At 37.8% G+C, this 25821-nt stretch overlaps 1 protein-coding gene across 2 annotated transcripts in view; it reads right to left on the reverse strand.

The window, feature by feature from the left end:
* Positions 1–2184: 2184 nt before the first annotated feature.
* Wdr81 (WD repeat domain 81) overlaps positions 2185–25821 on the reverse strand; it is a 123808-nt gene continuing 100171 nt past the window's right edge. Inside the window, exons 24-28 of one of the 2 annotated variants that reach the window (XM_068367309.1) lie at positions 23337–23522; positions 22765–22872; positions 18791–18940; positions 8845–8951; positions 2185–6602 (exon numbers count right to left, since the gene is read on the reverse strand). In XM_068367309.1, the coding sequence (XP_068223410.1) occupies positions 6371–6602; positions 8845–8951; positions 18791–18940; positions 22765–22872; positions 23337–23522 (783 nt within the window). In that variant the 3' untranslated portion in view covers positions 2185–6370. The remainder of the gene's footprint in view (positions 6603–8844; positions 8952–18790; positions 18941–22764; positions 22873–23336; positions 23523–25821) is intronic. The other variant, XM_068367308.1, reaches the window with a different exon arrangement.

Genomic DNA, 25821 nt, shown 5'->3' on the forward strand with positions numbered 1-25821 from the left:
AACTGTGAAGCCTATTTTCTTGATACTTGAAATTTTTAAAGAAAAATTGCATCTACTTTCTTGAATATTGACAAATTTTTATCACTAAATATGAAAATAGTTACAATTGAAAGTGACTCCTATATATTGATAAAACAATACAGTACATATGAAAAAGTTAAAATATCAATATTTCCTATTAAATTATTTTGTAGAGAAAATTATCTTTTAAATATTTCAAATGTAAGAAATTTACCAAGAAACACAGAAGTAGTTAGCTTGAAGTAACCCCAAAATAACATTATCTTAATTGGGCTGAGTCGCACTTCTTGAGGAGACGAAATGCCTTTGGAACCTGGAAGATCACAAGCATTTCACAGCTAGATGTTCCTAAAACATATCACTTTCTATCAATGATGATTTTTTTGGGAGTGAATTTACTTTTCAGGATTCCAATGCAATGGTCATCAACTAGCACTCTATTCTTCTGCTTACTGTAGTTTTCACATAAAGTGATTTGATCCCTTGCCATTTTATTTTTCCTACACAAATTATTCGGTGTTATGCTTTACATTATTGACCATTGCTTTACTGTTATATACAGTTGGCCCTCCGTCTACACAGTGGGTAGGTAACATCAACACCTGTGAAGAGCATGATAATTTATAGGTTTTAGCTCTGTGTGTCTTGATTATAAAACTTAGAAAACTATTAAATTTTTCTCTCTCTCTCTCTCTCTGTGCAATTTTTAAAATTATACAGTCTAGAAAGAAGATAATGGTACATGATAATATAAGCATGGAAACAAATCGAAGGAATTACTGAAAACATCATGGAGCTAAAAATATCAGAAAGAGCAAGCCGAGGTAGCTATAGTGCCCAAAACACACACACACACACACACACACACACACACACACACACACACACACTCACTCACTCACTCTCTCTCTCTCTCTCTCTCTCTCTCTCTCTCTCTCTCTCTCTCTCTCTCTCTCGTGTGTGTATAACAGTAGCTATGTTACCAATGAATAGCTTTATACCTTTTGATGGCTATCTATTGTGGAATTATTACACAATCACTTCACAATGAATGTAAATATGTTTTACACAGAATCACAGTGTTTTACTATTATTTAGAGTAAAATAATATAATAAAACAGATTTCTGGAAAAAATATAATTGTAATAATTTTACAATTATTAGAAAGAAGTTTTCGGTTGTTTAGTAGGTTAGGGGTATGTTGATAAATTATCATTAAAGTGACATCGAATGGTTGCGCAAAGCAGTTAATCCGGCAAGGCTTTGAAAACAAGGTTGCTGGAAAATCAGTGGTGTACTTATGATTAATTTTCCCGTATCTGAGAGCTGTAGTATTTCAAGCTCTACCAAAAAATATATGGCCTATCATATTTTCAGCTAAGCTGTCTGCAAAGCTTACATTGATTTGTTTGTTTCATAAATAAATCATTTTCATCTACCTATTTTACCTGTAAGCTGAAAAATTTGAATAAAAAACTCTTAAAACATAACATAAGAACATGAAATATGTTCCGCTCTACTATTTATCCCTTTTCAATGTGTAAGAAAAAAAAAAAGATGACGACTGCTGTCAGAACTACTGATCAGCAAAAATACAGTTAACAGCTTTGATTAATTACGGTATCAAATCGAACTGAACTGGCTGTAAAGGGAAATTTGACCATGGTGTTTCATACTAAAAATTCAAAATTAAAGCTAAGTAAAATTGAAAACATATAATATCATGTGATGTTACTGTAAATCTATAAAGCTTTCTTTAAAAAAATTCTTTTCATTAACAAATAAGGAAGTTAACAGTTATCGTAAATTCTGTATAAATTCTAATTTCCTCATTTTTCTTCCTTGAAATAAAAATTCTAATAAAAATCATTTAAGCATAAGAAAATGCTTTTTTAAAATCTTTACCTTTTATATATATATATAGAGAGAGAGAGAGAGAGAGAGAGAGAGAGAGAGAGAGAGAGAGAGAGAGAGAGAGAGAGAGAGAGAGAGAGAGAGAGAGAGAGAGAGAGAAAAAAATTATATATTATTGAATTACATATTCACATTTCACATCAGCATATTTTATTACATATCATATATTAAGTGTGTATGAACCTCTGCTAATAATTTTTATGCAAAGGATTTATCACTGAATACAGTAGTTTACCTGTGTTAGCTATAAGGTTGTCTTGTACAGTATATTTGTTTGTTTTTCATTACTGCCTTGTGCAAATACGGAAACAGAGCAAAGACCGAGTGCAAAGAAGCGCCGGCAGTTTGAAAATGTCGGGTTGTGTGCAGCCGTCTTAACCGCAAGGAATTAAAGCTTTATTTAAATATTATGCAGATCTCTGTACCGCGAGAAACTGATGAAGACGGAGGGCTAACTGTATATGTATTTAGAAAATATCAAACCATGCACTAATATTTTAACTACCAGTTTCTTTCTATTCATACTAAAATGTAATTAGGAGCTATGGTCAGGATGTTTGCACAAAAAAAATTACCTTCACTAACTATTACAGAATGCCTAGGATTTCATACCATGTCGAGATCCAGTATAAGGTTGTTGATTTGAGTCATTTCTTAATTAGAGAACATCTATTAAAGATATTCACTTTACAAAAAATTAATCTGGACCCAAAAACTTTTGATCCAGAAACTAATACATTTCATGCTAAATCTAATTTGACAATGAAAAGTGCTCATTTAGTGTTTTTATATTTATAATGCAAGTTTGATCAATACCATCAAAGAAAATGAAATGTATAAAAATCATGTAGGATGAGTGTGAGTTTGAAATTATATATGTTTTTGAAAATATATATGATTTGCAACATACTTATATATACACTTTTTCAAACTTACACTTTCATACTTTTATCTGATTTGTGACTTTAGAGGATATTTTCAAATCATTGTCAGTGATCACTACAAACAGAATAAATTACACATGATTTATAAAAATTGTGGTATATAACAAAGAAAAATTACAACATAAAAACATTGTAAGGAATATTAATTTCTCCCTATTTTTACAAGTTAAACTTTTGACAACAGTAGGTCACAGACCATTATAAGCAATCTTTTACTTACTTTCCTTCTGTCATCTCTTCATAAACACTAATCAGTAAAATTAAAATATCAGAGCAAATGTTTAAGAATAAAAAGTTCATAATGGTTTCTAATTTTAAACTTTTTACCCTTTTAAAGCTTTCACTTTACCAAATGCAAAACATTTCTTAAGTGAACCCTAGTGCTATCAAATGATACATATTTTGAAAAATACAATTAAAATTATATTTCGGTTACTCTTGGAATGTATTTTATCATGAGATGTGCAAATTATGGATATATGACAGTTAAATAATGTGTTACACAAATAAACATATTCATTTTATTACCCTGCTGACACAACATATTTACATTTTACAGCAGCTTATATGATAGTCAAGCTGAAAAGAAGTTATAATAGTCTTTTTTTTACTTTGCTATTGTAAAATGCTAATTTCACCCTTTATGACATAAATAATTACTCATTAAACTGTTAAATATTGGTGAAAATCAAACCTGTTAGAACAGCTGCATTGTAATAAGATAGCTAACATTAAATTCAGCTGTACTGTACTAAGTTGACATCATCAAATTCCTCTGTAGAATCAATGAAATTATATGTCTAAATTTTAGAATCTTGTAACTTACAACAGTATAGAATGTGATCTAAGCTTTTATGCTTTGCTCAAGCACCTTTACAATGTGAAAGGGGGCTTAATTTAGCGTGCCTATATGACATCTTATTTTTTCCTAGCTTACTGTTTACATTTTCTTACAGCACCTAGACTAAAAAAGCACTGTACTATAAGATGTAATGCCATCTGTCCGAGCACAATAAAAATAATAATTTTTTGGTTTTTATTGAAACCCATTAATTATGCTTCAGCCTGAATTTGAGGTCAGTGAATTTACTAGATAACAGTCCTGATTCTAAAGGAGATTATCTGGTAGTCATTAATGCTGTTATTTTCCTCATAGCATGGCCAATATCCATGGTCAATATGTGGGTTTGGAACATTGGTATTTATGGTAGAGTTAATTAATTTGTATAAAGAAATTATTTCTTATAATTTAACAGAAATAGTAACTTGGGCAAAAATGTAACAAAAAATTGGTAACAAGATCTCCAGGGATACAAATATTCAATCATATCCACAGCCTTAAAGAAACCAAATGGTTATATGGAAGGCCAAAGCCCTGAAAATTACAACAAAGCTGAGAACTCTTCAATAGTACCTCCGTTTACAATTAACTCTGAACACAAGCAAATTGGTCTACGAGCATAAATATTAAAATCGATTTATGAGTATTATATCAGTCTGCATGCAAAACTTTTCACCCCTATGTGCTGACAAGTACTGTATGAATGAGACTATTCCCCAATGCGCAGAATTTCTTGAGTGTAATGAAATATTATCTGAAAGTCTTAAATTGATATGCTTTAAAAGTTTGATTGAGTTTTGATACAGTATGTCTATAATATATACTACTGTGCTGAATACAATATTAACGTTCATGTGTGTCTACAATCAGCTTTTAAGAATGCTACTCCCTTTTTAGAAAGTATTTCACCAAGTCCCAATGTGTTTTCTTGACATCTATTTTTGGGAATTATGAAAAAAAATCTTTATTGATTGATGGCATCATGCAACACACTTGGGGCATATGGCACATGCTGCGCAGGTTTATTTACTTTGTTTATCTAATTCCGAAATATTTCATATATTATCTTACGTTCATTATAAAATATGCAGTAACTCGGAATAGCATTTGGACAATGCTAGGGGAAGTGAGAACCAAGGGAAAATTACTAAATCTCACATATTCAGTTTTCATGAGCTTTGATTGGTATAAAGTTTTTTGTGCTTTATACTTTGTGTATAATTTTATTTCTTTTTTTTTTACTGTTTTCTTTTGTGTTTAGGCATTTATAAAATGGGAAGCATTTTGATGAAAAAAGAAACCATGGAAAGGAACGTGGGGAGCTATGAATAAAAATAGAGAAAAGACACAGGTAGTGGCAAGTATGGATACATTAACACCCACGCAAAAAAACTTTTTTTTTTTTATGAATATACTGTAGTTATATTACTTTTTTGACAGGTATTGGCTAACCAGAGGACATCCTATACAAATGTATTTATCTCAATTCAACAAGAATTTCTTTTTGTCAAGTACCATCTATGATGCCAATACTTTTTCCAAAAAAATCTTTACTTAATGAAAAGAAATTATGAGAAAAGGTTTAGCATAATTTAATCAGCCTATTACCAACATAATAAATTCATGAAAAGTGAGCTTCTTATTTGCTAGGCATATGACGCTCTTAAGGACCAATAGATGATTTTCTTTACGAAGGACTGGTGTCTGGGAAATTCATTGACCCTGAATTTGTGCCAAATTCTAATTGATGGGTTTGTTGTAAAACAACGTCTTATTGACTATAACCTTAATGTGTGACACATATAATACTGTAAAAGACAATTGTTAAACAAAATATAATTTTTACAGTTGCAACAGAAAATGTTGTATCGGTATGTTACATCTGCTAGGTAGAATATGATTTTAATTAATGTCACTAATAATAAATTTCATCTCTAACAAACAAACAATCAATCATTCAAAATATCATACAATATAAATTAAATCTGAGATTCCTTTAAGGAACTACTGGAGAGTATTTCCTAACATAGTGCTTCCTTAAGTATCGGCATAGTGTTTAAATACGGTTATTGGCTTTACAACAACTTGTCGTGAACACAGCCTGAACTAAAAAGTACTATAATTTAAAATCCAAACAATACAAAAAAAATGGCAAGTATTACAGCATTATGTTTTTTAGAACTTCTAAAACAAGAAAAAAAAATGCAGGACTTGCTGGTACAAAAGAATATTCATCTTATTTTGTGTACAAAAGAAATTTCCGCAGTTATATAATGGAAAGAATTTTCATACCATGCAAAAGAGAGCAAAACTGTGACCCTTTTACTTTAAAGCATTATTAAGCTCAACTCCAGGAGGCTCTGTCTACTCTTTTGCCTAGTAATTTTATGTAGATCAACAAAAACTATCACTTAATGGAGAGCTTTAGATTACATTTATGTGCAAACATAACTAAAAGCTACAAAATGAGCTTACACTTTACATGAAATGTAATTTGAGAACTACTTCAGTGACTTACTTTGAGCTTTTCAGCTAGGGATGAATGAACAGAAAGATTTTCTTATGCCATCAACCTAACAAAATTATAAGAAAGTACTATACACACACATGAAAACTGGACAAAAATACAAAAATGTCTTTCAAGAAGTTTTCAACATAACAATCTGATGGTCCCATTATCTGCTCCTAAAAGAAGCAGTCTATTTAAAGGCAAAAGGGCCATAGTAGTAAGGACGCCTCGGAATGTATCAGAACGCAGTCTTATAGACGAAAATGAAGCTGTTGGCGAGACAGAGGTGTGTACTCCAACACGATTGGCGGTGGTTCCCGTTATGACCTCATCGCCATATAAACTTATCAAGTGAACTGGCTCTGTGGGTCCCCTATCAATAGAAAAAAAAATAATTTAGATTTCCCTGAAAAGAAAGTCAATATTTATGTTCAAGAAAAATCTAATCAAAACTTAAATACTGTAAAGTAAAGTACTGTACTCGTAAAAGGAAACATTTACTTACTGAAATACAGTACCACAAAAATTCTAAATGCCATGTGATGATAATGAAATGACTGTTATGTATATATTCTAACACGGGTGAACCTTGTAATAATGAACCACCACTGATGGCTAAAGATTTTGCTAAACATGGCAGGAAAAATGAGATGTACAGTAGTGAGATTTACATCTAAATTCACTTACAGGTATATGCAATTGTTATACCGAGTTGCCTTTTAGCTGGTTCAATGGGAAAATTATGTAATTATGTATTACTATATATGCAGTAGGAGAGATTTTAAAGTGTTCATAGTTATCTAACAGCCCTATGTCTCAAAATTCTGGTATAATTATTATGAATCTGTTGATAATTGTACTATGTTAAAGAAATAACCTTGCATTTTTTATCCTTTTTTTCATAACAGAACCACTTCACCTTGTGCAAAATCTTTGATTGCTAAGGGTATACATTCTTTGTTTACCTTGAGAAATATATAGTATAAGAAATCATTAAACGATTCTTGTACCTCATAGATACAATACTTCTTGCACAAAAGCAAAAGAAAAGAGGAAGTTACTCATGAAAACATTACAATTTCTCCTATTCTTGAAAAATAAACATTAGTTTCTCAAAGTTCATTGTTCCATAGGTAAAGTCCAAGCTTACACATCATCAAATTATATTCCTATCCCTCTGCTAACTGAATTACTATTAAAGTAATAATAATTAGTTAGTACCTTGAAAGTGGTATTTATAAAGACAAAACTATTTCAATTTATTTTGTTCAAATAATAAAGAGAAATTTATTCTGAAGTACCCCTTCATGACCACAAAATAAAAATTAAAAATAAAAACATTTGCTCTCCTGTCCATATACTTCCTCTGTGATACCACTTTACTATAAAATACCTGCCATGTTCAAAGAGACAAGTTAAGAAAAGCATAAAGAAATGAAGAAAAAAGAAAGAATTGGATTTAAATTAATTAAGCAGTACATGCTAAGTCCACTTACCTTTTTCCTTTCTCCCATATGTATATTATTTTGGTTTACAGCTGATAAAAGTGTATACTACATCTGTTTCAACATTACTCATTTATATATTCAACTGGTAGTTTTCCTAGATATCATCTTGAATGTCATACAAATAAGTTATATAGCATTTGGACACAATGAGGACAAGATGAATGAATACATAAATTAGCTAAGGCTACATTAAAAGAAAAAGATCCTAACTGAAAAATAGAAATGTTCGAGTAGAACTAGCTAATCTGATCAATGTTATTTTGATGCATTCTTGTCTTCCACGGAAGCCAAAAACATAGGCAATCCTTTCAATCAAATAAGATTCAGTTTTAGATTTTTAAAGTACTGTACACCAATTTAGTGCCGTCTTTCACAGTTGTTGGTAAATTATACATATAAAGGTACTAACCTCATCCTAACACAATGCATACAGTATTAGGGTTTTTTCCTCTAATACTAATGAAGGCTTTAGCCTTGAAGCAATTAGAAGGCAAGTATGGAGATATTGATTCTACAGCAGTTTAAAAATCCAGTTTTTTACTTGCAAGGAACAAATCTCATTTTACTTCTAAGGAGGCAGGCTCACATGAGCTCATCAGCATTCTGTTCAATTGGCCATACGATTAAACAGGGAATAAAAAAAAATTCTTCAATATCAACTGCATAATATATTGCGAGATAACTACATATAAGATGCCCATCACAAGTCAGAAAATACTGTACATTACTGAAATATCTGAGAAATCAAGGCATAATTTATTGCTCACAATAAAACAATGTTGGAAATCTCAAGGCCAGTGTAAGCAGAGCCTCTTGCGAATCACTACTTCGTTTATTGCCATTAACAGCTAGACTGTCTCATTACTTTACTATAGACAAGTGTCTATTGAAAGTTAAGAAGATAGAAAATTTAAAAATGTTTATGGGTAAATGTTAATGAAACAAGCTTCCACAGAAGAAGCAATATGAACATCGTGTTAGTAGAAAAATAAAATTCTGTTTTTTACTGAGAATAGTGGTATGTATTGTTAACTATGAACAAGAACACCAAATTCATTTCTAAAACTATTAGTTTGTATATTGGCAACTTGGTTCATGTATACATACCTGAGGGTGAATTTCAATTTGTTGTCATCAACATTCCAAACAGAGACAGTTTGATCTAGTGCTGAGCTTATAAATGTTCCATCCTTGTACCATTTCATGCAAAGTACCTGAAACAAATTTCAATATATTATTGTAACAAGATTTTAGTTAGTGCAAGACATTCAAGTAATACTGCATTTGTTTATCTAAATCTAAACTAAATTTCCTTTAGGAGGGAGAGTAAAACACAAGCTCTATCTACATGCAGTAGTAGGGAACTTTGAGGCAAACTCAATGTATGATTTCTTACAGGATATAACGGAAATTCATAGAAGTAAAACTTCAATACAGTAGAAGATTGAAGACTCAGGGAATCCTTCTAATAAAGTGTAAAATACAATTTTGTGCAGCAGTTAGTATAATAGCAACTGTTTATAACTTTTCTTTATATATTCACTCCCATTTCCCTTTGCCTACACAAACACTAAATAGTCTGGCTTATTCTTTCCACATTCTACTCTGTCCACATACACCGAACAACACTTTAATTACCAAACAATTCTTCTTTGCTTAAGGGGTTACCTACTGCACTGTAATGGTCCAATGGCTATTTTCCACTTGGTGAAGGTAGAAGAAACTCTTTAGCCTTGGTAAGCAACTCTTCTAGGAGAAAGACGCTCCAAAATCAAACCATTGTTCTCTAATCTTGGGTAGTGGCATACACTCGGTATTATGATCTTGCACTGTCTTGGGGTAGAGTTCTCTTGCTTGAGAATACACTCATACACTTAGGCACACTATTCTATCTTCTTTCTCTTCCCTTATTTTTTTTTAAGTTTTTATAGTTAATACATGATAGATCTATTGTAATACTGTTACTGTTCTTAAGATATTTCATATTATTATTCAATACTTCTTATAGCTATATAGTTTATTTATTTGCTTATTTCCTTTCCTCACTGGGCTATTTTCCCTGTTGGAGCCCTCGGGCTTATACCAACCTGCTTTTCAACTAGGGTTGTAGCTTAGGAAGTAATAATAATAATAATAATAATATAATAATAATAATTTATAAATGAATCCAACTAATGACCATTAATCCCAAAATATAAATTTTTTTAAAGTCATTTGTATTTTTCCTAGCTATACAAACCCAAGTCCTTTAAGTAGGGAACAGTCTTAAGCGTGCGAGCTTGACAGCTGTTAAAATAGTCAACAAAATAGTCAATGACGGGTGGGAGCAAGCCCTCGCCCCCTTATCTGTCAAAGTATCTTCATTGGTTTAGGAGGGAAATTTAATATAAAGGACTCTGTTTGTATAGCTAGGAAAAATACAAATTACCTATTAGTTTTACCATCTGTTCCTACACAAATACAAACCATCCTCCTCTTATGTAAGAAGACTTAGTGTTTGGAGGGTCATTAGTCCCCCTAGAACCGAACTGGAAGGTTCTTTTTCTTCCTCGAAAATGTCAATCTACATTGTTCTATACAGGAGTGAAGAAGATGACTCCAGTAACCTCCTATCTGTCTATCATTAGGATGAATAGACTGATAGGACCTGGACTGTCCAAAAGGTTGAAACGTGGTCAAAGGAGGGATCTCTTTTTCCAAGGGAGATCGCAGTCCGGAATAATATATTTGTCATATGAAGACCAAAGGGTTGGTGTATATTCCACCATTCTCCCCTTCGCCTAGGGAGGGTAGAGGAGAACTTCTTCAGGATCTAAAGACTGGAACTCGAAAGTGTAGTTCACCAGCATCAATTCAGATCCAGCAAGTAACACTTAAAAGTGTTTCATCCCTAATATAGGGGCAGCAAAAAAATGGGGAAGAGCCAGTTATTTCTCCTCCATTTCAAACTTACATCTATATGTTAGCATAGACAAGATGCTTAACATCCCATATGGGATTTGGGCTAGCTAACCCCGTACTTGAGCCACACCCACAAGACCAAGCTGAAAGACCTAAGGAGGCTCAAACTCCTTTAGGTCACACTCACTGTCAGTAGTAGCACAAACGGAGAAGAGCCTTCAACCTGTGATGGGAGTGGCGAACACCATACGCCTAGAATACCTGAAATGCGCTCAGGGGCACTGAAAGCAGAAGCACCTTATGAGTGAAAGGAAGAAGCAAAGTTCTTATCTTCGCCCACAAAAGCATATGCCAGGCCTCAACACAAGGAGACCATAGCCTACATTCGGCACACAGGGATTATTAAGAATAATCATGCCCTAAACAAAAACACAGAGAGTGTGGATTTACAGCTGGTTTAACAAAAACACTGGGTGTAGAGTCCATCTCCAAAACAAGTTCTTGCTTCACAAAATCAGTAGGTTAACAGTCAGTATTCATTTTCATAGGAAACAGAAAATGAAAAGTTTGCTTGAGGGCGCATCAGTATGTCTGTACTGTACTCAATGGGGCCACAGACTTAAGTAAAGACACTTTGACAGGTAAGGGGGAGGAGCTCCTCGCCCTTGCTCCCACCTGTTGTTATCTACCTTGTTAACTATTTTATCAGCTGTCTGGCTTGCATGCTAAAGACTGTTCCCTACATAAAGGACTCAGGCTTGTATTCGAGTAAGAACAAACAAATATTGGCATAATTATTTGTGAAATTCTACTGAATTTAAGACTTAAGGTAATTCAAGACCTTCAATTTAATAATAATCCCTTGGCTAAAACCACTATTCTATTATATTTGTCATGTGTTTAAATTGCTGATGAGAAAATAGGCATAAAATATATTTTATTGAGGCAATTGATAAAGCTCAACACTACAAACAGTACTTAATGAAAACAGCAAGAAAAAAACAAAAGCCTATTTTAAAGTACCTTGATTTTTGTCAAAGATATCCACAAAACCTATGGAAAAGATCTATTTTTGGTTTTGGTAAAAAAGAAGTTATACTAGTCAATTATTTAAAATGTTATTTTCATTAGTAAAATAAATTTTTGAATATACTTACCCGATAATCATGTAGCTGTCAACTCCGTTGCCCGACAGAAATCTACGGACGGGATACGCCAGCGATCGCTATACAAGAGGGGGGTGTACTCACCAGCGCCATCTGTGGTCAGGTACTGCAGTACTTCTTGTCAACACCACCTCAATTTTTCCCTCGGTCCACTGGTTCTCTAAGGGGAGGAAGGGTGGGTCAATTAAATCATGATTATCGGGTAAGTATATTCAAAAATTTATTTTACTAATGAAAATAACATTTTTCAATATTAATCTTACCCGATAATCATGTAGCTGATTCACACCCAGGGGGGTGGGTGAAAACCAGTGTACATGTTAATCAAGAAGCTAAGTATCCCGTATTTCATTTTTATCAGTTATTCAAAATAACAAATGAAATTATAAGTACCTGGTAAGGAAGTCGACTTGAACCATTACTCTGCCTTTAATAAGTACGTCTTCCTTACTGAGCGCAGCGGTCCTCTTAGGAGGCTGAACAACTCTTAGGTGCTGAAGTATAAAGGGCTGCAACCCATACTAAAGGACCTCAACACAACCTCTAACCTAGGCGCTTCTCAAGAAAGAATTGACCACCCGCCAAATCAACAAGGATGCGGAAGGCTTCTTAGCCCACCGTAACAACCCAAAACAACAATAAAAGCATTCAAGAGAAAGGTTAAAAAGGTTATGGGATTAAGGGAATGTAGTGGTTGAGCCCTCACCTACTACTGCACTCGCTGCTACGAATGGTCCCAGGGTGTAGCAGTTCTCGTAAAGAGACTGGACATCTTTGAGATAGAATGATGCAAACACTGACTTGCTCCTCCAATAGGTTGCATCCATAATACTCTGCAGAGAACGGTTCTGTTTGAAGGCCACTGAAGTAGCCACAGCTCTCACTTCGTGTGTCCTTACCTTCAGCAAAGCAAGGTCTTCATCCTTCATGTGAGAATGAGCTTCTCTAATCAGAAGCCTTATGTAATAAGAAACTGCGTTCTTAGACATAGGCATCGAAGGTTTCTTAATGGCACACCATAAGGCCTCTGATTGTCCTCGTAAAGGTTTTGACCTTTTAAGATAGTACTTTAGAGCTCTGACAGGGCAAAGAACTCTCTCCAGTTCGTTACCCACCATGTTGGAAAGGCTAGGAATTTCGAACGATCTAGGCCAAGGACGTGAAGGAAGCTCATTTTTTGCCAAAAAACCGAGCTGTAAGGAACATGTAGCTGTTTCAGATGTGAATCCTATGTTCCTGCTGAAGGCGTGAACCTCACTAACTCTTTTGGCTGTTGCAAGGCAGACGAGGAAAAGAGTTTTGAGAGTAAGGTCTTTGAAAGAGGCTGACTGGAGAGGTTCAAATCTAGGTGACATAAGGAACCTTAGGACTACGTCTAGATTCCAGCCTGGAGTGGACAAGCGACGTTCTTTAGAGGTCTCAAAAGACCTAAGGATGTCCTGCAGATCTTTGTTGGAGGAAAGATCCAAGCCTCTGTGGCGGAAAACTGCTGCCAACATACTTCTGTACCCCTTGATCGTAGGAGCCGAAAGAGATCTAACATTCCTAAGATGTAACAGGAAGTCAGCAACTTGGGTTACAGTGGTACTGGTAGAGGAAACTGCACTGGCTCTGCACCAGCTTCGGAAGACTTCCCACTTAGATTGATAGACTCTGCGAGTGGATATCCTCCTTGCTCTGGCAATCGCTCTGGCTGCCTCCTTCGAAAAGCCTCTAGCTCTAGAGAGTCTTTCGATAGTCTGAAGGCAGTCAGACGAAGAGCGTGGAGGCTTGGGTGTACCTTCTTTACGTGAGGTTGACGTAGAAGGTCCACTCTTAGAGGGAGAGTCCTGGGAACGTCGACCAGCCATTGCAGTACCTCTGTGAACCATTCTCTTGCAGGCCAAAGGGGAGCAACCAACGTCAGCCGTGTCCCTTCGTGAGAGACGAACTTCTGAAGAACCCTGTTGATGATCTTGAACGGCGGGAATGCATACAGATCGAGGTGGGACCAATCCAGCAGAAAAGCATCCACGTGAACTGCTGCCGGGTCTGGGATCGGGGAACAGTACAATGGGAGCCTCTTGGTCATCGAGGTAGCGAACAGATCTATCGTTGGCTGACCCCACAAGGCCCAAAGTCTGCTGCACACGTTCCTGTGAAGGGTCCATTCTGTGGGGATGACTTGACCCTTCCTGCTGAGCCGATCTGCCGAGACATTCATATTGCCCTGAATGAACCTCGTTACCAGCGTGAGCTTTCGACTTCTTGACCAAATGAGGAGGTCCCTTGCTATCTCGAACAGCTTCCTCGAATGAGTCCCTCCCTGCTTGGAGATGTACGCCAAGGCTGTGGTGTTGTCGGAGTTCACCTCCACCACCTTGTTTAGCAGGAGGGACTTGAAGTTCATTAAGGCCAGATGGACTGCCAACAACTCCTTGCAATTGATGTGAAGCGTTTCCTGTTCCTGGTTCCATGTCCCCGAGCATTCCTGTCCGTCCAAGGTCGCGCCCCAGCCCGAGTCTGATGCGTCCGAGTAGAGATGAAGATCGGGGGTCTGAACAGCTAAAGAGAGACCCTCCTTGAGAAGGATGTTGCTCTTCCACCACGTTAGAGTAGCCCTCATCTCTTTGGAAACAGGAATAGAGACCGCCTCGAGCGTCATATCCTTGTTCCAGTGAGCTGCTAGATGGTACTGAAGGGGGCGGAGGTGGAGTCTCCCTAACTCGATGAACAGGGCTAACGATGACAGAGTCCCTGTTAGACTCATCCACTGTCTCACCGAGCATCTGTTCTTCTTCAGCATGCTCAGGATGCACTCTAGGGCTTGGTTGATTCTTGGGGCCGACGGAAAAGCCCGAAAAGCTTGACTCTGAATCTCCATTCCCAGGTAAACGATGGTTTGGGAAGGAACAAGCTGGGACTTCTCTAAATTGACCAATAGACCCAGTTCCTTGGTCAAATCCAAAGTCCATCTGAGACTCTCCAGACAGCGACGACTTGTGGGGGCTCTTAAAAGCCAGTCGTCTAAATAAAGGGAGGCTCTGATGTCCGCCAAGTGAAGGAATTTCGCAATATTCCTCATCAGTCGCGTAAACACCAGAGGTGCCGTGCTTAGGCCAAAACACAGGGCTTGGAATTGGTACACAACCTCTCCAAAGACGAATCTCAGAAAAGGTTGGGAGTCTGGATGGATGGGAACGTGAAAGTAGGCGTCTTTCAGATCCAACGAGACCATCCAGTCCTCCTGCCTGACCGCTGCTAGGACCGACTTCGTCGTCTCCATTGTGAACGTCTGCTTGGTGACATAAGCATTGAGCGCACTGACGTCCAGCACCGGTCTCCAACCTCCTGTCTTCTTGGCCACCAGGAAGAGACGGTTGTAAAAGCCCGGGGATTGATGGTCCCGGACTATCACCACTGCCTCCTTCTGTAACAGGAGCGACACCTCTTGATGTAACGCTAGCCTCTTGTCCTTTTCCTTGTAGTTGGGAGAGAGGTTGATGGGAGAAGTGGTCAGAGGGGGATTGCGGCAGAACGGAATTCTGTAACCCTCCCTTAGCCACTTGACAGACTGAGCGTCTGCACCTCTTCTTTCCCAGGCTTGCCAGAAGGTCTTGAGTCTGGCTCCTACAGCTGTCTGGAGAGGAGGAAAGTCAATGCTTGCTTTTCGTGGACTTGGCACCTTTCTTGGACTTGCCCCTGTGACCGTCTGGGCGGGAACTTCCTCGGCTGGGGGCTCTGCCACGAAAGGGCAGAATAAATCTGGTAGCAGGTGTATCAGCCACCGGGGTGCGGTAAGTTCTCGGTACTGAAGGTACAATTTTAGCCTTACGTGCTGAAGAGGCCATGAGGTCATGCGTATCCTTCTGGATAAGAGCCGCAGCCATCTCTTTGATTAGCTCCTCCGGAAAAAGGAACTTGGAGAGAGGAGCAAACAGTAACTGAGACCTCTGGCAAGAGGTGATACCAGTAGAAAGGTAGGAGCAAAGATGTTCCCTTTTCTTGAGGACTCCTGAGACAAAAATAGAAGCAAGTTCGCCAGAACCATCGCGAATTGCTCTGTCCATACAGGACATGATCAGCATGGCCGAGTCTTTGTCAGAAGGGGCAGTCTTCTTGCTCAAGGCCCCCAGGCACCAGTCGAGGAAATTAAAAATTTCAAAGGCGCGAAAGACTCCCTTCAAGAAGTGGTCCAGATCAGAAAAGGTCCAGCAGACCTTAGAGCGTCTCATAGCTGACCTACGGGGAGAGTCAACCAAACTTGAGAAGTCGGCCTGGGCAGAGGCAGGGACCCCCAAGCCTGGTTCCTCTCCCGTGGCATACCAGACGCCCGACTTAGAAGCCAGCTTAGGAGGAGGAAACATAAAAGACGTCCTTCCCAGTTGCTGCTTGGACTGCAACCAATCCCCTAAAATCCTCAAAGCTCTCTTTGATGATCTAGCGAAGACAAGCTTAGTATAGGCAGACTTAATAGGCTGCATGCCTAGAGAAAACTCGGATGGAGGAGAACGAGGGGTTGCAGAAACAAAGTGTTCAGGGTATAACTCTCTGAACAGAGTCAGGACCTTACGAAAGTCTATGGAAGGTGGCGACGACTTGGGTTCCTCCACATCGGAAGGAGGATCATCCAGGTGAGCAGCTTCATCCTCAGAAACCTCATCACCTGAGGGTTGAGAAGCGAGAGGTAACAATAAAGCGGTATGCTGAATGGCTGAATCCTGAAGAACGGGTGCATGCGCACTTGCGGATTCATCATCAAGTCTCTGCTGAAGAGGATGAGGGCTGGCAATGACAAAGTCATGAGGCTGGGATGAAGGAGGTTCTGCGGAGGTCTGAGGAGCAAGCGTGGTGAGAAGCGAATGCTGTAAGGCATGAGGCTCATGCTGCATAGTATGCGGTTCATGTTGAATGGGAAGAGGCTCATGCTGCGAAGAATGCGGTTGCTGCATGCGTTGAGGCGGCTGCCTCATAGCATGAGGTTCCTGCCTCAAGAGTTGCGCCTGCCTCAAGGGTTGAGGAGGTGGCTGCGCAGAGAGAGGCTCTTGCCTCAAGAGTTGAGGTTCTTGCCTCAAGAGTTGAGGTTCTTGCCTCAAGAGTTGAGGTTCTTGCCTCAAGAGTTGAGGTTCTTGCCTCAAGAGTTGAGGTTCTTGCCTCAAGAGTTGAGGTGGTTGCCGCAAGAGTTGAGGCTGCTGCCTCAAGGATGGTGGAGGTTGCCGCAACGCATGAGGTTGCTGCCTCAAGGATGGAGGAGGTTGCCGCAACGCATGAGGCTCCTGCCTCAAGGGTAGAGGAGGTTGCTGCAAAGCATGAGGCTCCTGCCTCAAGGGTTGAGGAGGTTGCCGCATAGCAAGAGGCTCCTGCCTCAAGGAAAGTGGAGGTTGCTGCATAGCGCTGGTACCTGGCAACTCCCAATGCGGCCGCTCACGCATGGAGGCAGGAGGAGCCTCAACATCATACGTCTGGCAGGGTGGACTGCGCAGAGGTGGAGGAGCGCTCGCAGGAGGAGGTGTGCTAACCTTCTCTGCCTGAAACTCCTGCATCAACACCGCAAGCTGCGACTGCATTGTCTGCAGCATAGCCAACTTGGGATCAACAGAAGTTGGAGCAGAGGCCTGTTGAGGCATCGCTTTACCTCTCTTAGGAGGCGTGCAGCCATCAGATGACTGCGGCGAGTCCGAACTGGCCCAGTGGCTACACCTGGGCTGTTGGACTCGCTCGGTCTGGACCTTACGCTTAAGAGGCCGTGAGACCTGGGTCCAGCGTTTCCTCCAGGAAACTTCTTCCGCAGACGAGGAATTTAAGGGCTCAATCGTCTGGGAGTGGAAGTGACGATCTCTATAAGATACGCCCGCAACCACTGAGGATACAACTGTGCGCCGATCAAGGCCTGCCGAACCCTTTTGCCCTTCGACATTGCTTCTCCCCTGGGCTTGGGAGCTTGCAAGAGGTCCCGGACTGGGAGGACGACTGGCACGCACAGAAGTATCCTCATGCGCAACACTGACACTGACACTAGGCACAGCACTGGCACTACCACTTCCCACTGCACTTTTCACTTTAAGTTCCTTGACATCTGCCAAGAGAAGATTGTGGTCACTCACTAAAGACTCCACCTTATCACCTAAAGCCTGAATGGCACGTAACATATCCGACATATCAGGCTGAGCACTCGTAATAGGTTCGGGGGTCACCACTACAGGGGAAGGAAAAGGTTGAGGATCATGGGGGGAGGAATAAACCAAAGAGCGAGAAGAACTCCTCCTAACTCTCTCCCTCTCTAACTTAGCCGTATACTTGAGGAATTCATTAAAATCGAATTCCGAAAGCCCGGCACATTCCTCACATCGATCTTCCAACTGACAGGATTTTCCCCTACAGTCGGAACAAACGGTGTGAGGATCAACCGAGGCCTTCGGAAGACGCCTACTACAAGTCCTAACACTACATCGCCTTTGTCTAGGAGCTTGAGAGTGGTCGGACATCTTGAATTAGAGAACAGTCAAGGGGGGTTTCCAAATTAAAGCAAAGATCGTTATACCATTAATCAATATAAATCCAAAAGCTATCTAAGCTAAGGGAAAAGCTTCCTGTATAGCGAAGGCTAAATTTCAGAGCAATACTTCACCAAAACCGTGAACAAAGACTCCAAAATCAACAGCGTATCCATGTAGGTCTTGCCGGCGGCACGACAGAGGAAAAATTGAGGTGGTGTTGACAAGAAGTACTGCAGTACCTGACCACAGATGGCGCTGGTGAGTACACCCCCCTCTTGTATAGCGATCGCTGGCGTATCCCGTCCGTAGATTTCTGTCGGGCAACGGAGTTGACAGCTACATGATTATCGGGTAAGATTAATATTGAAAAAATATGATGACATAAATTGCACTCAAACCACAAAGTAATATTTGATATAGCCTCAGTAATGTACAGTAATGCAATAGCAGAGCCAACAGGAGTAATAATAATACTGCAGTTACAGGCCAGTTGAGCAATTACAAACATACTTCTCCTTCATGAGGTTTCCACGTGGATAAGAGGTGGCCTGTGCGTACATCAAGGACGGAAATCACACCTGAAGAATGTGCTACAGTGACAAGACGTCCATCACCACTTGTATCTACACATCGCACCAAACCGGCACCTCCCATCGATACCTATTTGGGAAAAAAAAACCCTTTTTTAGTCAGATACCACATAAAACTTATAAACTTATACCAGATTACAATAAATTAGGATAAAAGAATTAAAATAAATTACATCACTTACTATTAAAAGTCATCTGACAGACAAAACCAAATGTCTATTCCTACTTATTTGTGATTAGGCCATTAGTGTAACAAATTATATGTTCAGTAAAAATAAAATCATATTTCACAATACCAGGAATGCTCAAGTCAGGAATGAAAAAAAAAAATTCTAAAGTGTTTCATTGCACACACAGTCTGAAATAGTTTGGAGAGGTAAAAGACGTAAGTCAAGAACAGGGACATCAAAGAACAATAAGCTAAAGATGAGAGTAAAGGGTATTGGGAAATGGAATGAACAGTCAAAATTAGGATGCGTGAATTGAAGGTAAAACTGAATTTTAATACAGTCCACACTCATTACCTCTAATTACAAGTCCTCGAGTTAGGAACAAGTTGAAGGTAAAACAGAATTATAACACAGTCAACTCTTATTATCCATTATTACAGGTCCTAAAGTTAAGAAGGAGATCCGTTCTTACAATGTGCCGTGTCTTATTTATATTATTAATGTTACAGCATTATCATTATTATTAATATTACAAGCTATCCTACAACACTAGTTATAAAAGCAGGATGCTAAAAGCCCAAGGGGTCCAACAGGGAAAAATAGCCCAGGGAGGAAAGGAAATAAGGAAATAAACTACAAAAGAAGTAATAAAAATTATAATAAAATATTTTAAGAATAACAAAATTAAAACAAATCTTTCATATTCAAACTATAAAAAGAAACTTATGTTAGACTGTTCAACATAAAAGCTTTTGCTACATGTTTGAACGTTTTAAGCTCAACTGATTTTAAGCTTCACCAATTCAACCACCTTATTAGATCATTCCACTACTTGGTCACAGCTGGAATAAAACTTATAGAATACTGTGTAGTACTGAGCCTTATGATGGAGAAGGCAAGACTATTATAATTAATTGTATACATAGTATTACGAACAGGATGGTACTGTCCAGGAAGATATGAATATAAAGGATAGTAAGAATTAGGAAAAATCTTATGCAACATGCATAACAAACTAATTGAACGATGGTGCTAAAGAATAACATCTAGATCAGGAATAAGAAGTTTAACAGACCAGAAGTTCCTGTTCAACATATTAAGATGAGATTCAAATGGAATGAAAGAATTGAAACCCATCTTCAGAATAGATTGATCACCAAAAACCTTAAAAGACTTTCTCAATTAGCCAATTTTTTGTGCAACTGAAGAAGAGACAGACCTAATGTGTGTCTCAAAAGTAAATTTGTTGCAAAGAATCACACCTAATATTCTAAAAGAGTCATATAGAGTTAAAGATAATCATTTGTGAGAGAGAGAGAGAGAGAGAGAGAGAGAGAGAGAGAGAGAGAGAGAGAGAGAGAGAGAGAGAGAGAGAGAGAGAGAGAGAGAGAGATCAGCTGTTGAAAAGTAATCGAATGCACAGTTTTTATTTATTTATTTACAAGGAGAGAGAGAGAGAGAGAGAGAGAGAGAGAGAGAGAGAGAGAGAGAGAGAGAGAGAGAGAATCAGCTGTTGAAAAGTAATCGAATGCACAGTTTTTATTTATTTATTTACCAGGAACAATTATCATCGAGATATTTAAGTTTTTAGTTTATAAAATAAGCTGTATTTCTGTTTAAGAAAGTATATATAACATACTGCGCAAGAGACAACACATAAGAAGTTGCTTCATGCTTCTAGAGTAGCAGTGTAGGATACGAGTGTTGAACGAAAACACCGAACACTTATAGTAAGTACACTTAAGCTATACTGTAGCAATATTACTATACATTCATTACAGTAATATACACTACAGTATCAGTGAGTAATGGGTTACAGTACAGTATTACTAAATAGGAACAACTTTTGTTATATAGAACAGTATGGGGATGATGACTACTCGTAAACTTTACCTTAGCTCAATACTGTACTGTAACCTTACTGTGTCCAGTACGTAGTGTACATGTGTGTAAATGTACTGTACACTGTACATATGATTATAAACTGCTGTAGAAACCAAATTAAAACAATATTAGGCAGTATTTACTGTGTTATCATCAGCTCGGGCACCCCCTCGTGGCAAGGGGCAGTGACTTTTTAGGTTAGGAGTTAGCTCACCCTAGTGTAATGATTATTCGCGAAAATTCGGTTATCACACCTGCGTCGGTAGCCTAACTATCGCAAAGAACGAGGCTTGACTGTATTTCTGTGACTGGTGAGATATTAGGATACAGTCTACCAGCTCTATCTTCTGCCTTGAGATCTAGTGGTCTTAAAGAGAGGACTAGATTTCAGAGAAGGGAAAGTTTGTATAACAGAAGCAACTAAAATAAATATAAGAGTTCAAGGCTCTAAGAGAGGTTCCCAACTTTGTTATGCACTGTGCACCATCAGAACCCATAATGAGTGGTGCATTAGAACCAATAGGAAAAATTTGAGGATTTAGGCTAGGGTTCAAAACATAGCAGGTTAAACTATACTTCTGCCTTAGTCTGAAGACACACAAGTCTTTTGAGATTGCACAAAAGAAACTAAAGGAAAGAGCTACTGAGGCTTATCCCTATGAAAACTAGACTCCTTAATGGCTGGAGTGGTATTATCATCATCATCCCCACTATCACCTTCTTTAGCAGACAGCCATTTTCCATTCTCTCAACATGGCCAAACCACCTCAACATATGAATGTGTTGAGGTGGTTTGGCTATGTTGAGAGAATGGAAAATGGCTGTCTGCTAAAGAAGGTGATGAATGCAAAAGTTGATGGGAGAAGTACAAGAGGAAGGCCAAGGTTTGGGTGGATGGATGGAGTGAAGGAAGCTCTGGGTGATAGGAGGATAGACGTGAGAGAGGCAAGAGAGCGTGCTAGAAATAGGAATAAATGGAGAACGATTGTGACGCAGTTCCGGTAGGCCCTGCTGGTTCCTCCGATGCCTTAGATGACTGCGGAGGTAGCAGCAGTAGGGATTCAGCATTATGAAGCTTCATCTGTGGTGGATAACGGGGGAGGGTGGGCTGTGGCACCCTAGCAGTACCAGCTGAACTCGGTTGAGTCCCTTGTTAGGCTGGGAGGAACGTAGAGAGTAGAGGTCCCCTTTTTTGTTTTTGTTTCATTTGTTGATGTCGGCTACCCCCAAAATTGGGGGAAGTGCCTTGGTATATGTATGTATTCCCACTATACACAAGAAGCCTGTTTTCTCTGGATTAACATTAAAACCAAGATAGCTTTATTTCGTGTTTGGATCTTTTAAAATGGTCAGCAACTATCTGAATAAATTCAACAATACGATTATCTAAATCACAATACAGTATTGCCTCCGTCACGAGACACAAAGAGAATGAGGATCATGAACGCTCAGGAAAAAATTCCCTTGACTACTGTAATCTATGCAGTAATTATTATCAAATCCAGAAGAATTGCATTACAATAACCCAAAATTCATTAAAACCGATACCTGGAGAATTAACATGGAGTAAAGTCGACTTGCCAAAGCAAAGAATGACGCAAAGACTGGAGGACAAAAGAAGGTGTGGCCAACACACACCATGGTTATTACTATTAGCCGGTAGATTATTTTGTTACTGTATCAAAGGCCTGATTCCATTGAAAGGAAATTTATTTTAGATTTTTTGGTAAACTATCGATAAATGCAAGATTAAACATAAAAGAAATATGAAAATCAGGGGAAGCTCTTAGAAATAATATAAATACCATCTAAAAACTTGTAAACAATATTAAAAGCATACTTTGAACTCATGTGTATAGCTGCATGTTCGAAGATCAATAAACCTGAGAGTTGCATCTGTGGTAGCAGCAACCAGCTGTGTAGAAGGAGGTGACATAGCTGTTAGTACCTGAAGAGAATAGAAAAATATGTATACAGATGTAGATTTTTAACGTAATGAAAAAAACTGTAAAACTTTTTCTCTGTTCAAAAGGAGAGCAACTCTTTTAAGCTGCTTGTGTTAAAAGGAATTCTAATGTAAAAAATAACAACTTATACAATACTTGCATTTCTAAAAAATAAAGAATAAAAAAATTAAAATAACACACTTCAAACAAGACAGCTTAGCTGACAGTAAATATGTGCAAAACTTGGATATCCTTACAAAAAAAAAGCTACTTTAATAGTTTCCTATTAGTTATGTTTCATGATAACATGCCTAACTGGTGGTGCCACATTCAATCTTTGTATTCTATTTATATCTTTCATAATTATTCCAGACTTAAATTGAGACCTAATTTACTTTGAGTCCCTTATTTTCCTTAATAAATTTTGATAAGATTAAACTTCTATAAAAAAAAGACTCATACTTACAGTAACTGGACTATGGCGAAGAGAATCTAGTTGCTTAATTCCTGCACAGATGAAGGGATCCCATACATGAACTGTTGAATCACACGACGCTGCATATCTCATAGCTTCTGAAAATGTGACTCCAAAGACTGATTTTTTGTGTCCAGTATATGTCCACTGTGCACTTACATGTGCACTGCCATCTCCCTGATAAAACACTGTAATTATTAGATCACCAGAGGAATTTATTACATTTCATTTCTTCAATTAGTTTATTGTCACCGAGTATCATTTCTAGACTCAGGAATTGTCTAAAATATGTTTCTTAAATTAGAGTTAAAACTTGAAGAAAGGACTAAGCAAAAGGTAAAAGGTAGAAACCACTATAGCAGGGAATAAAAAATAAACACTGGAAAGAACCTTCACTTCCATCTATACTGCAATAAGTAATGCACACTTCAACCTAAATATAAATATACCAAAATATACGCACATGTATTTCCTACTCTTAGCAAAGTCAAGAGAAAGTGACCAATTATAGCCTTTGGTGTATTCTCACCCAATATATGGGTTGATTTGTTATTCTAGACCCGCAGCAATGGAGTTCTGCTAAGGCTTTACCACTAGCATAGAGCTATATTTTGCTTAGGAAAGAAATTCTATTTTTAATGAATACTTGGGGAAAAAGTTTCTATTTGGGGTCGTATATTATGTCCATCGATCGTCTATGGAGGGAAAACTTCAAGGATGTGTATCCCTTTTATGTCTCAAAGAATTAAAATCTCACCATGGACAAAGAAACCTATTCTTTGACATAACACTAACTTCTTTTCTAAATATTGAATTTGAAAGAATTGTGGCAAACCTTTTGTCTTAAAAATATACTCAGCTCTGAATGAAGGTTTAAAAGATAAGATCATCTTATTTTCTCCAAAATCTACATGTTAAAAAAGATATTGAATTTCACTAATGTGATTAGCTTTAGCTGATGTTAACAGGAAAAGATTCTTAGTCTTGCGATCTTTAACCAAAAGATTTTTCAAATGTTCAAACTGCGACAAAAAAAATGGCTATGGCTACCCAATATTAGAAGACCAAAATACATCCTCCACAATACCTGAAATAAGTAAAACCAATCCCAGATGCTTGGGCACAGTATCAAGCACAGATCTATAACCCTTATTAGAAGAAATTGACATTTTTTCTTAATGTCTATACAAAGAAAATGCAAAAATCTAACAATATCCAAACTATTCCTAGATACCAACACATTTCTTGACTTTCACTAATCAAAATAAACATTCCAATGCCTTTGATACAGATTATTAGGAGACCCAATATAGATAATATAAAGAACCTCAAAATCCTTTTGCTCCTAATATATGGTGGACTGACTCCAAACAGTTAATAGAGGTACATATGGGTTTGTATTCACTGCTCTTAAAAGTGGTTGTCTGAGTGGACTAGTTTTGTATGGCAATATCCTTTGACATTCTGAAAACAGAGGCCACAGATCTATACACCACTCTGTTACGAGACCAAAACGAAGCCAGTAGAGCTATCATGCTTTTCATTAAACCCCAGCATTTGTTTACCATTGGTCAAATTATGGTGAACAGAGACAAGAAAGACATACAGATTTGATCATTCCTGCAACAGGGCATCCACTTTCTATGCTAAAGGATCTGGAAATGGTGAACAGTACATCCTTATTTTTGTTTAGAAATGTTGCAGACATATCTGTGTTTAGTTGCCTCCACCAATTCCAAATCACTCGTTACTGACGGATAGAGGCCATATACTTAGAAGAATTTTATTTTCTCTGCTTAACTGATCTGCTAAGATGTTCAATTTTCCTGGTATAAAGAATTTTCTATCCATAGATAATTTTTATGCACATTTGTGTTTGCAAATATTGCAATTTTCATGTTTCATATACCACATGAAAGAGCATTCTTTATATTTTAGCATGGTATATAAAAAAGGTCAAATTAATAACATTTCTATATTCAAAACTTCTATCATTAAGTTACATAAAGATAAAAAAGTATTGTCCCATTTTGCTCTGCAATTGCTCAATTGTTTTCTGACAAAACCTATATATTGTATTGCTGGATTATATAGTGTTTTGTTGTTACTTAATAATAAGGTGGTGTGGAGATGAGTTTTGTTTTATGAGTTGTCCTACCTTGTAATGAAGCTGTGTTAATATTGTACAATTACCTCTGAAAAGTAGTATGAACTAAAATATCTAGATACAAAGCACATAAAAAGAATGTAGTGCAGTATAGTAGGTTAACTAGTGTGTTAGTTAACTGCAGGCAGGCAATGGCCAGTGCATTAGTAGGTTATGAGTTGACCTATCCTACAGCAGCAAGTATTTGCGAATTTTTGCTCCTTGCGGGTGTCTACTTTTGTCATTTGTAATAATCGTTTATTATCACACAAAAGTTAAAATGCAGGCAAAACAGCTGTTGTTATCCAAATTGGTTGTTCATAACAAAAT

The sequence above is a fragment of the Palaemon carinicauda genome, chromosome 45 (genome assembly GCF_036898095.1).
Source record: "Palaemon carinicauda isolate YSFRI2023 chromosome 45, ASM3689809v2, whole genome shotgun sequence".
NCBI classification, from domain to species: domain Eukaryota; kingdom Metazoa; phylum Arthropoda; class Malacostraca; order Decapoda; family Palaemonidae; genus Palaemon; species Palaemon carinicauda.